The sequence below is a fragment of the Sinocyclocheilus rhinocerous genome, unplaced genomic scaffold (genome assembly GCF_001515625.1).
Source record: "Sinocyclocheilus rhinocerous isolate Xijiao unplaced genomic scaffold, SAMN03320098_v1.1 scaffold1635, whole genome shotgun sequence".
In the NCBI taxonomy this organism is placed as follows: Eukaryota; Metazoa; Chordata; class Actinopteri; order Cypriniformes; family Cyprinidae; genus Sinocyclocheilus; species Sinocyclocheilus rhinocerous.
The window spans coordinates 101,291-113,508 of NW_015627629.1; the positions used below are offsets into that span (position 1 = coordinate 101,291).

Genomic DNA, 12,218 nt, shown 5'->3' on the forward strand with positions numbered 1-12,218 from the left:
GTCATACACTGTAAAAAATGACCGTGAATTTAATGGTAAAAGACTGTAAAAATGCTACAGTAAAAACCTGTTAAATGGTTAACGGTAAATTCCCCTACTATATACGGTGAAAAACTGTATTGGACATTACATGTATTGGACATTAATTTTACGGTAGTATACCGTTTTTGGAAGTGAAAAATACCGTATAATTTACAGTGAATAACCGTAAATTGACATTCCCAGAATTCCCTGCGTTACATTTCAAATTTGATGTTTTTTTGTTGAAATAACTATGTTTCTTTTTAGTTTTTTCTTATCAGTTTTGTATATTAGGGTTGTGTGTTACACCTAATGTTGTTAAATTAATGTTTATTGCATTATTTCAGTTTCATGTGTGTTACCATGATGGTGTTTGGTGTTTGTGTGAATGACACTGTGCACCTTCTATATATTTTATTATTTAAAAGCTGCTTGTGATGGGCTTTGTTTCATCATGTGACTTTCTCATCACCACCTGGATTTGGTGGTTATCAGTGTATTACAAAGGTACAAAACAGATTTCAGTACTTCAATAGGTTGGTATATTAACATTATATCAGTTAATGAAATTACGGTATTTAACTGTAAATTTAAGTTAAAACCGTAAAACCTAAAACGTTGCTACCGTATTTTTTACGGTAGAATTCCGGCAACCACAGTTGCCTGTTTTTACCGTAAATTTTACGGACTTTTTTTTTACAGTGTAGAATACATGGTTATTCAACTGGGGAATAAACAGTTTTTATTTTTTTAATGTAAACATACTTACTTACATTGTCAGGTTATTGATTTTCATGTAAACCAGTAAATCAGGTTATTTCAATAAACACGAATCGGACTGCCCCTTTAACAACAAGAGTGAATAAATAATAGTTTGGCCTAGAAACTTTGTAATTTAGTGCATGATTTTTTTTTAAGGTTGAAAGCTTCAGTCCACATTTATTGTCATTGCATGAAAAAGAGTGAATCCATCCACACATCAATCCATTTTCCAAACTACCTGTAGGGTCATGGGGACACTGGAACCTAAGTGACCAATTACATTACTTACATTTCTCCTTGTGTTCACTGGAAGAAAGTACGGTTTGAAAGAGAATGCGGGTGAAAGATGGCAGAATTTCTGTTTTTGGGTGAACTAATCCTTGAATCGTCTTCAGAGGGAATGCAGGGAGCAAAGCATGAGCAAAGTTCCCAGCAGCCAAAGAAGCAGCATTACTCTTTAAATAATTAGCAGTAGAGAGCAGTAATAAAGTCACTTCAAAGCAATGACAAAATATCTGCCAGCAAAGCACTTAACATAATGCTGTGCCATCTACTCTAATTTAAGACTGAAATTACCTGCTTTTAAAGCATCTTGAGCTTAAAAAAAAGCAAAACTTAGCGACAGGCGGTTTTATGAATATGATGGCTGTTGCTGTGCGGTATAGCAAACATCCAAAGAGCAGAAGAGGAGGCAGCACATGAAACTTTTCTGAATAAATGACACTTTCATTGATCTTCTTACCTGACTACGCCCTGCCTTCACATGGTGAGAGAGAGGAGTGGAGTGCAGAGACAGACAGAGGAGTGAGGAAAATTGGAAAAGACAGACATGAGGGTAGCATGTCACTCAAAGTCGAAGTGTTCCATGAATTCACACTCATTGTTTTCAATGTTTTTAACTATTGTTCAACTAACTATTGTGGTAAAATTGTTAATAAACCTTTTCAATACAATTTAAGCTAAATTTTGAGTTTGAAAAAACAAAAATTGCATATGCATTTACATTGGAAATCTATGGGCAAGATAATCAATTGTTTTATGTGAAGCATGTATTTTCATACAATTCAGTACAAAACTGTGTGTTATTTAAACTCTCAAACAGTCTATATGAGTGGTTCTTAACATTTTTGACTTTAAGACCTTTCTTTGTCCAAGAAAATATTTAAAGGCCCTCCTATCTAAGCTGATATGCACTGCTGGTACTTCTGTTGTAATAAAAAAAAAGTAAATAAACACAAAAATATGATGTCAGTTTAATGTTGTACATTTTTATTTGTAGTGTTTCTTTAGCATTTTAATTAAGATTGTTAATATAACTAAATTTAAATATTTTTCAGACTTATTGCCCCCTGCCCTGCCATAGTCCCTGCAGTCAGTGACACTACTGTTCTAAGTGAATGAACTTTTGGTAAGCAAGGTCACTGTTCTCATGTTAGCCTATTTAGGATCAGATTTACTAAACAGGGCAAATTAGAGCAAGAGCGCAAATCCATAAAAGCACCGATGGGAGTGGAAAGTTCTGCAGGTGATCTACTGACAATGTGCAAATGAAAGAATGCAGATGTAATATCTCATTTCCATAATGGCTGATGCAATCTATCAAGAGCAAAGCAAATTAGCGTAAGGATATGTTCGGATAATGTCTTCCTCTGGCATTCCCAATAAATTAATATGAGTGGAAAAAATTCTCTCCCTTCTGCCACGCACTGTAATGAGGTCACCTTAGGCGGGACTCGAACCTGGGTCAATGCTGTTCTAAGAGTGGTGTGTTCTCCACTGAACTAACTCCCAAACAATGGCACTCAAGAGCAGAAGAGTAACGAGCCAGGAGACTCGAGTCTTCCAAAAAATAAAATAATCTTTACTTGAGAAACCAAGGTTACAAAGTACAAATAAACTAGGATAGCATAGCTTCCACAAAACAGAGAAGTATAAATAGACACAAGGGTCAAAAAGGTACAATAAGGCACAAACTTAACTTGAGATCTGGTGACTGGAGTACAAAGGCTCAAGACTGAACACAATGGCAGGGAACAAGCAGACTTATAAAGGGCAAAAAACAGGTGAAGGGAATCAGGGCTAATGAGGAGAGTACCGAGAGGGAATAGATACAATGGGCTCTGCACACAAGCGTAGTAATGATCTTCTGCTGTCACCAGAATGTCACCACTAGATGTCTCCAAGATCTGCCTAAAATAAGCAGGGGACCAGGCATCAACGATACTATGGACATCGCTGATGTTTATTTTAGGCAGATCATGGAGACATCTAGTAAATACTGCCATTTTGGGCGATGCCAAAGTAAACCGGAAACTGATATCCCGACTTCTGGGGACAGCGGAAGTTCGTCACTACGCTTGTGCCCATAGTGCCAACTGCAGGAGTGGAGAGCACTGAGCTTGGGGTTAAAGTGCCATCTGGAGCATGACCTAGAGCAGAGATGGGCAAACTCGGTCCTGGAGGGCCACTGGTGCTCCAACCCTGATCAAACTCACCTGCCTGTAGCCTTCTAAGGTGCGTTCCAAACGGGATATATCGCCCTCCGAAGGGCACTTCGGAGTGAAAACAATTATGTCCGCCATATTGAAGGGTCATTCCAAACCGAATGAAGGAATGAAGGATTTCGAAGGGTACAACTGATGGACACTTCGGGCTCCCATGATCCTTTGTGCAGATTCTTTGCATGATGACGGCGCCTCCGTGTGGGCACGTGATGATGACGCAGAAGGGCACTTCAAGAAACAGTTGTTTGGTCCCCTACACCCTTCAACCCTTCGAAGCTCTCACTCCGAAGGGTAAACCCTTTGAAGGGATTAGGGCATAGGGATGAGCCCTTCTGAATGGAACGCAGGGCTAGTAATCCCGAAGACCTTGATTAGCTTCAGGTGTGTTTAATAAGGGTTGGAGCGAAACTCTGCAGGACAGTAGCCCTCCAGGACCGAGTTTGCCCATCTCTGACCTAGAGGCTTGAGGAGAGCGCCCACTGCAGATCACGAGGGGAACAGCAGCACAGAGATGAGATCTTTACAGGCGCTCTCTGTTTTCAGCAACAATCGCAGCCATGTCAAGCACAAAATGAGTTAAGACATCCTTTTTTGGGTGGTAAATAATCGCGCAAATACCAGTAAATTGACTACAGCAAACCTTAGTAAATCATGTTGCGTGATTCATTTAAATACTCTCCTCTCATAAATGTTGTGTCTGAAAGGGACACTCCTACAAATGCATAAGCAATAAGTTCAGCCGCAAAAATGACTGTGTCCACACCTTTTCATAACAAATTTCTCACTGCGTGTCTTTAGTAAATCCTGACAGTCATTTTTTAACGCCAAAAGAGGGTTTGCACTGGCGCAACCTGTTAGTAAATCTGGCCCAAAATGTATGAACCTTGTGGCCATACCTTTGAAACAGAATGTATTCCAATCACAAGGAAATGCCTTCGCCCATAGACCTCCATTGTAAGTGCTTTATTGTAAATGCAATATTCGAAAAGCAAATCGAAATTATTTTCTATAGTAAAAAAGGTAAGATAAGATAAACTTGTATTTAATCAGGAACATTCCTGTGAAAGACGGTTTGATATTCCAGTTTGGAAAGAGTTTGGTATTCGAACAGTAAATAGTTTGGCTTTAGAGTGTGCCACCAACATGAGCTTATTCAAAATGGCATATTAGTGGTAAAGTGGTGGTGAATTTAAAATACAAGAGTTCAGAGAAGCAATAAAGTGGAAAACTAAGAGTATTCAGTATATTTGCTAGTATTTAAAACAACTCTATTAGGGATGCACTGACATAAAAAATCTAGCCATTTCTGACAGGCAGACAATTATTTTACATAATGGATAAATGTCCAATATTAAAAGTATGTACTAGTTTGTACTAGTAAAAAATATAGAAAATAAATAAATATATAATACATAAAAATAAAAAAGATACTATAAATAAAATTAGAAAAAAATAATAAAACAAAAGTCAAATTTAAATGTTATTACAAACTAGTAACTGAAAGTATGAAAGATAGATTTTCCTTTCAACATTAGCTTATGATTATTAAATTAATTAAATGTATTAGTGTTATTAAATTATTCATGTTATTAAATATTTTGTGAGTAAATGTAAAAATGGGGAAAATACCATGCATAAATATCCAATACTGACCAATACCAATACATTTAAATCACTAACATCAGTCGATAACGAATATGGTTTAAATACATATACTGCATCCCTAAAATATATTAAATATATCTATAAATACTTATTTAAACCCTGTTAGATTCCTTAAGCTGCCAAATAAAGATTCAGTAATGAAAAAAAATGAGAAGCAATCTGTGTTGCATCCGCAGTTTTTCCATAATTCTGCACTCTAAAAAAATGCTGGGTTAAATACAACCCAGTGCTGGGTAAAATAGTGACAAACCCAGCAATTGGGTTGTATTTAACCCAGCATTTTTTAGAGTGTGTACCTACAGTCACATTATACTGCAGAACTGTTCACAGTGTTGCTATAAACACAGATGCCACATTGGGTGTGATTCCAAACTTACCTTTCATCTACCGACGGCTCCTTCAGTTGTAAGTGGGGTTTGACCCCCGTCATGAGTCGCACGTTTGTGGATAAGGCCTTGATTACATAGATGATCTCATTCTCCCGAGTTACATCACTGTCATACCCTACACAGATAGAGAGACGCCTCACTTTTATATCATGACATACGGCATTTAAATGAACATTTTATCATATGATGGATGGCTACCCTCTTTAAATCTAGATGACAGTGGATGACAGTAATAACTGTTCTTTATGAATGATCTTTTTCACCTCCATCGTCTTCGCTCTCGATGTCTGACTCCTCACTGTCACACTGTCTGGCCTCTCGGCGGCCCTCGGTCTCATGGCTCCAGATCATCAGACAGGTGTCAAAGCCACCGACCGACGCCAGCAAAGAGTCGTCATGCGACCAGCGCACATTAGTCACATGGGTACTGTGGGCCATGTACCGCTTAAACTTTGCATATTTCCCCTATTGAGATCATGAAAATGTTAACATGTATGAAGGTAAATGATCATTTAAAATATCTAAAATGAGAGCCACCTACACCCAAAAAAGGCTAAACATATGTCAATTATATAAAGTAATTTTTTTCATGGTTTCTGATTTAAACCTGTTTTGTTCAGATTGTCTAAAAGCAACTAACTCTCCCCATAAAAAAATAATAAAAAAAATAAAAATTCTCCTACTTCACTTCTTGTCTGTTTTCCATACTCAGCTGGCCAAAAATAAGTCTTTAAAAAAAAAAAAAAACAGTGTGGATGTGCAGAACACATACTGGCAAGCTTTACTGACTGCAGAAAATATTGTGGCTTTTATTCATTTTCTGGTGTTTTTAGTAAATAACTTCCAACATGAAAAAGACATGAGGATAAACATTTATTCTTAGAAAGCAAACTAAATTAAACACTGAGTAACAAAATGTTTTTATTTTTGTACTAAGTGAAAATTCTACTTTTACTCATATTAAATCAAAATGTGAGGTTTGACCCACACCTTGAATATAATTTGAGAAAAACTAATATATTTGTCTGACAAATATTTTTCCAAATTATCAAAAGTATAATTTTTCAAAGTATCAAAAATAAAGCTCAAAGTATCATTTTTGTTCAGTGTATACAGTATATCTAAAAATCGAATGAATCTTGATCCAAAATGAAAATAAATAAATACATACATAAAAATATATATCTAAATATCTTCTTTCGTGTTTCACAGCTTAAAAAAATAAATTCATACTTTTTGGAACAACGTGAGGCTGAGTAAATGATGACAAATTTACATTTTTGGGTCAACTATCCCGTAGTATGGGTGACCGTAATAATTAATGATTAAATAACACTTTCTTAACCTTGACTGGATATTTGAAGAGCTTGACATATCCAAGGTCATCCCCAGTAGCTAGCAACTTCCTGTCATTGCTTAGACATGCGGAAGTAACTTCAGTAACTTCACTGACCGCAGGCCAAATTCCCTCACAGGAACTTCCAAGCACACATGTCCATGTGCTCCAGTCGATCTTGTCCACCTGAGGAAGGAAAAGACAGCACGAAAAGACATTTACATCAAAAGGCAGACTAATTTAATTAATAAACACCAAGTGTTCCGCTAATAAGAACAATATAAAGAGTTTGTTCTAAAGCTGTATGTTGTGAAGAATAACTGGAATTGAGCAACACTTTTAATGAAAATGAATTGGCAGCATTTATTTCGATATTAAAATCCAACTCAATCCAACAGGGGCTGTGGCCAAAGGGCCTTCTACAGAAGCTGCACACTTAGCTAAAGGCAGGAGATCAGAAACACTGAAGGGCTTCCAGCTCTTACTAAATCTTAAGCGTACCGGTGGCCTTAAGCACGGCCTAATTCCCTGCCTCCAAATTTAGAGACAAGCTAATGAAAAGTGGGCCATGTTCTTGCCCTTAAGAGTGCCCTTCTCCCTCCCAGGGTGACACACGGTGAGATGTTCAGGATCCATACCTCTGTAGCAGGAATTGTTTGCTTCTTTCCACGAGGGGCCTCAAAAAATAGCTGCTCCTTTGCTGATGTGTTGACCTGCAAAAGCTTCCCTAATACAAGAAAACAGAGGAGAGATGCTGAGATGTAACAGAGTTAAGCTCAGAAGATCTCTTCAAATGTGAATTCTGCCAAGATACAGTATGGACAACCTGCAGTTTGTGATAATATGTAGAGTAACCATATGAATCTACATGTTTGTTCATATAAACGTGAGCATTGGATCTGAATTGCCACAAGCACTATTAGTTGGGAAGCAGTTTCGCTCCTGAAGGAGTGTTCATTCTGACAGGTGTGGTGGGAGGAGCAAACGACAGACACAGTGGGTGTGGCGTCAGGCCTCGGAGAGGCTTTTATTTAACAGAAAATAAACATAAAATGTCCAAAACGGGGAATAAAGTGTCCAAAGGGGAAGGAGTGTCCAAAATTAACAGGGGATCTGGTGTCCTCGTTGTGCCGGGGAATTGTGAAGGAAGGGCAGTGTTCGGAAAGGAGGGGTAATGGGCGGAGTCCAGTGGCCACACGTGCTCCTCTCTGTGGTCCGGGGCGCGAGGGGCGGCGGCTTCTTCACAGCGGCTCATCTCCCCTGAGCCACGCGCTTGAGGGGATTATTGGCACGGCATCCTGGCCCGTTGGCAGCGTCACGGATGTATCTCCATTCCGGACCACGGGTCCGGCAGCTCGCGTCTCTGGCGGCGTGGGAGTCCCTCTACGCTCCCCTCCTGGACCCATGAGGACACCATTGTGCATGCACAGGGGGAAGAGACCAGTCTCTCGAGGAGAGGCGCGCTCGCCATTTAACACCGCCGGTGACGAGGCTTCATTGACTTCAGGTGTGCCTCATCACATGCCGCCACACACCTCACCTCACACACCCACTCCTGTCGGGAGCCTGATGAAGAGTGGCGATTAAGGGACGGGGTGATGATGATAATTAGGGGGGAGGCAGCCGATCCGTCACACAGGTTACCAAGTGGCTGTATTTTTGGTTGTTGTACTTACCCCTTGTCCAAATACCCACACTTGCGGTCTTAGCCACTTGAGAGTGCGTGCGCGCGACAGGAAGTAAGTGCGCAAGACTGTCCTAGTTCTTAAAAACGCCAAAGCACAGTGCTCTTAACGCACACTATCTTGAATACCACTCCGGAGCGGTATTCGAGGCTTAGTGTATCCCATCATGCATCATGTTGTGGAAATAAATCTAGTATAAAGACTTTTTGCCGAGATCTCATGAGAGGTCACGGAAACCTTTCCAATGTATGTTAAATATTATTAATAATTAGATATTACATATAATTTGGTAGTAAAACAAAGAGTTGCACGTTTTATTGGTGCAAATGAGTAGTGGTGATAGTTTTTTATCACTAGAAGCACCACGAAATGAAATTGTGTAATCTGTTATAGGGACTACTGAACAGACATTTAGAAGTTGATTTTAAAATGCAAAGTATTGAAAATAAAAATAAAGCTCTGTAAACACTTGCATTTTTACAACACTATAAGTCTGTCCCATCAGGTAATGAAAAGTTGTACACACACTTGTGGTCTTCTTGCTCACTTGAACACTTGGACCAAATACAGGAAATACGTCATAGAAGTAGTCAAGTGGTCAAGTGCAAAGACCGCAAGTGTGGGTATTTGGACAAGGCATTAGTTGTTCTAAAGCCCTGAAGTATACTTCAGCCGTCTGTGTTCTGCGACAGTCCACGCACTGTCCACGTGAAGTAATTTTTGTTATCAGCAGTGTCCGTGGATGTCTGTACATACATTTTTCTGTCTGCCTGGACAGTGCACTTACAACAGGTGCGAGCTGAATGCTGAGATAGAAAGAGTCCACTAGGTGTTACTGCACGTCTCGAACTCATCAATCCGCACTCAACCGCGGCTGAGTATACTTTGTGTGCGAGACGAAGCGGAACGAGGAAAATGAAGTAAACCTGGGCCTTAAGGATACTGTTGGGCTGCACAAGAAGCAAAAGCTTTAGAGCACAACAGTAAGGCAGGTGAAGAAAAAAAAATCCCATTCATTTTATCTCTGAAGTAATTTATTATTTTAGTTCTTCTAATTGTTGTATTAAAACGGACTTTTATACAAAATTGTATTGCCCTTGACCTAAACCTAGACTTTCAATCAGACTTGCACTCTAAACTATGAAAATTCACCACAAAAACATTAAGTATATCTATTAAATATTATTGTTTACAATATATTCAATATTTATTTTGTAAAAATTTCTTATATCAGTTTTTCAGAAATTACAACTGTCCCTCAGTTGTGGTGTAATTTCCACCACACCAAACAACTGTGCACTTAATAAAGATTTTTCTAAGTCAGTGTACTTTACCAAGGCAACAACAGTGTTAGTGAAGAGCTTGAGATGAAATATGGCATGTAATATGTGTGTAGAAAACTTATAGAATCCTAATTTTCTGACACGTCTTCAATCTTGCCTACACAAAACCACAGTAGGGGGAGAGTTGACCCACCCCTTGTTTCTAGGCAACATTAAACAAAATTGGTAATGTGACCACAAATATGTTAAGAGTTATCCATTTTACTCACCCTGTGATTAAGGCATATGGAATAACTGGTAACTACATTTAAGTTCAAAAAACAGTTTTTTGCTGTCCAAATTGTTTTTTATGTTCAAGGTCTCATGCTTTTTGTGTCTGAACAATTACAGACAAATCTGAAAAAATATCACACGTGTTTGTGCTTTATTAAGTTATAATATGAGGCTTTATTGTTAAGCATGATATTAGCTCTAAACTGGAGGATGATACAAGTTTGTTAAAATGGTAGGAGTGGGGTAATTTGAGCCGAGAGTCCTGGGGTAAGTCAAGCCAGTGGCTCATCCCTTTTTATGATTATAAATTATTATTTTACTGTAATTCTACATTATACTTCATTCATTTTAGATCAAGCATTTTTGATTTTGTTCTTTGTTTTGAACTTGATTTTGTTCTGAAAATTGTTAAATTTTAAATAGGCCTTGTTTATGAAAATTGCCCATTAAAGTTTTTATGAAATTTAGGATGTTGGGTGAAAGTGGGATGTTGAGTATTAGCCCAGTTCTGTAAGGTCAATTGCAGTTTTTTTTTTTTTTTCTTCAATTTGAACTTTCTTTTTGTTATGAAATTTTTAAATGATTTAAAAATGCCTTCATAATTGTGTATTGTATCTTTAAATAATAATACGTTTTAAGACGTTTTAAGAAGTCATCCATCCATCCAATCCATTATCCAAAGCTCTTTGTCCTTATTAGCATTGCAGGGAGCTGGAGCCTAAACCAGCATCTTGAGCCACAGGCAGGGAAACACACTGGATGGATGGCCAGTCCATCACAAGGCTCACACAAGTCATTTTTATTGCATTTCTCTTCCTTTGATATAGCATGAGGTGAAAATGTTCAGTTTTACTTCAACATAATCAATGGCACAGTTTAACTCCATGTGGCTCAACTTACCCCGCTCTCCCCTAATTAGAAGGACACGGATCACAAGAACTCACAAGAGATGTCTTCACTTCAACTAGTCTCCACATTGCATAAATGTTAAAAGTATTGCATAAAATTGCATAAAAGTTAAACCCGCCTCAACTTGCATCAGACACATTGCATCCCTGTGACTATCACTCATGTTGCCTGAAATCCCCAACTCTCACTGAAGATGAATGACTTCTGGTCGCATTGTTGATACAAAATGCTGCCAGTGTGAACGTCCCTTGACTCATTTGCTCTCTGAAACACAGCGTTTGTGTCTTGTATCTGTCTCACCTCTCTTGTCCCAGTCCAGATGGGTGATGTAGTTCATGGAGCCTTTGCACACACCAACCCTCTTGCTGCTCATCACGTTGTAAATATCCACTAAGCTGTCACCTGATGCCACAGCCAAATACTTGCCTGTTACTGTAATAAAGATCAGTTTTTCAGTTTTGAGTCTTACCACGACCCAGCCATCACATTCTTATTAATATGTTCATATATTCCTGCAAGTATTTGTTAATTACATTAGCATATGTGAAGGTACAGAAATAGTTTATACTATCATACCGAATAGATCAGATGAAAGAATTCGGATGCTATATTCATGTTCTCAGTACTCTAGGTATTTCCATTGAACTGATATTAGTGTGTTAACTAACCAGGAGAGAAGCGGATGTCTGATATGATGTCTTTGCGGTGATGAAATGACACCAGGTCTTCTAGAGTGTCGGCGTTGACGATGAGGAAGCTGCCATCGTTGAGACCCACAGCTAGAGCTTTCCCATCTGGAGAGAAGCAGCAACATCGCCCACCTGCACAAAGTTAGAACTGTTAAACGCCAAGGCACGTCAAGCACTCTGTTGCTAAAAATCTATCATGACAACTGAACAGACTGATTCTCTTTAGAGCTACATATGAATGTAGAAAAATGTACAGGTAGTAAGTAAAGGGTTAGTTTAAATATCACCCATTATTTATTCTCTCAAATGGACCATTGACACTCTATCTACAATCTCAATTGGGAGTGTCAATGGTCCATTTGAGAGATAGGTGGCGGTAATGCACTTATAAGTCTGCGATCTGCCGTAAAGCAAGAAGAAGAAGACGCGTCGGCTGTTGAGAACGCACTCAGGACAGTTCAGGCATTGCGGTGAATCAGAGGTAAAAAACGATATAAATACTGTTCTGGCATGAAATTCTAGATGGCGCCTGAATGGTCAGAGATGCACCGCATGACCATCACATGTAAACCAGTGACGATCACGTGCTCTTTGGATTGACCTCTTAATCGCTGGTCTTCACAGAACATACATTCACATACATTCACAGAATGGCACAGAAACTGCCTTTCCATGCACCTAAATGACACTAAAAGGACTTGT

The 12,218-nt window shown here is 38.7% G+C and overlaps 1 protein-coding gene across 1 annotated transcript in view; it reads right to left on the bottom strand.

Annotated features, from left to right (window-relative positions):
• eml5 (EMAP like 5) overlaps positions 1-12,218 on the bottom strand; it is a 119,874-nt gene that overhangs the window by 14,475 nt on the left and 93,181 nt on the right. The window contains exons 20-26 of the mRNA XM_016543946.1: positions 11,496-11,648; positions 11,128-11,259; positions 7,316-7,404; positions 6,687-6,863; positions 5,605-5,806; positions 5,330-5,456; positions 1,526-1,540 (exon numbers count right to left, since the gene is read on the bottom strand). Coding sequence (XP_016399432.1) covers positions 1,526-1,540; positions 5,330-5,456; positions 5,605-5,806; positions 6,687-6,863; positions 7,316-7,404; positions 11,128-11,259; positions 11,496-11,648 — 895 coding nt within the window. The remainder of the gene's footprint in view (positions 1-1,525; positions 1,541-5,329; positions 5,457-5,604; positions 5,807-6,686; positions 6,864-7,315; positions 7,405-11,127; positions 11,260-11,495; positions 11,649-12,218) is intronic.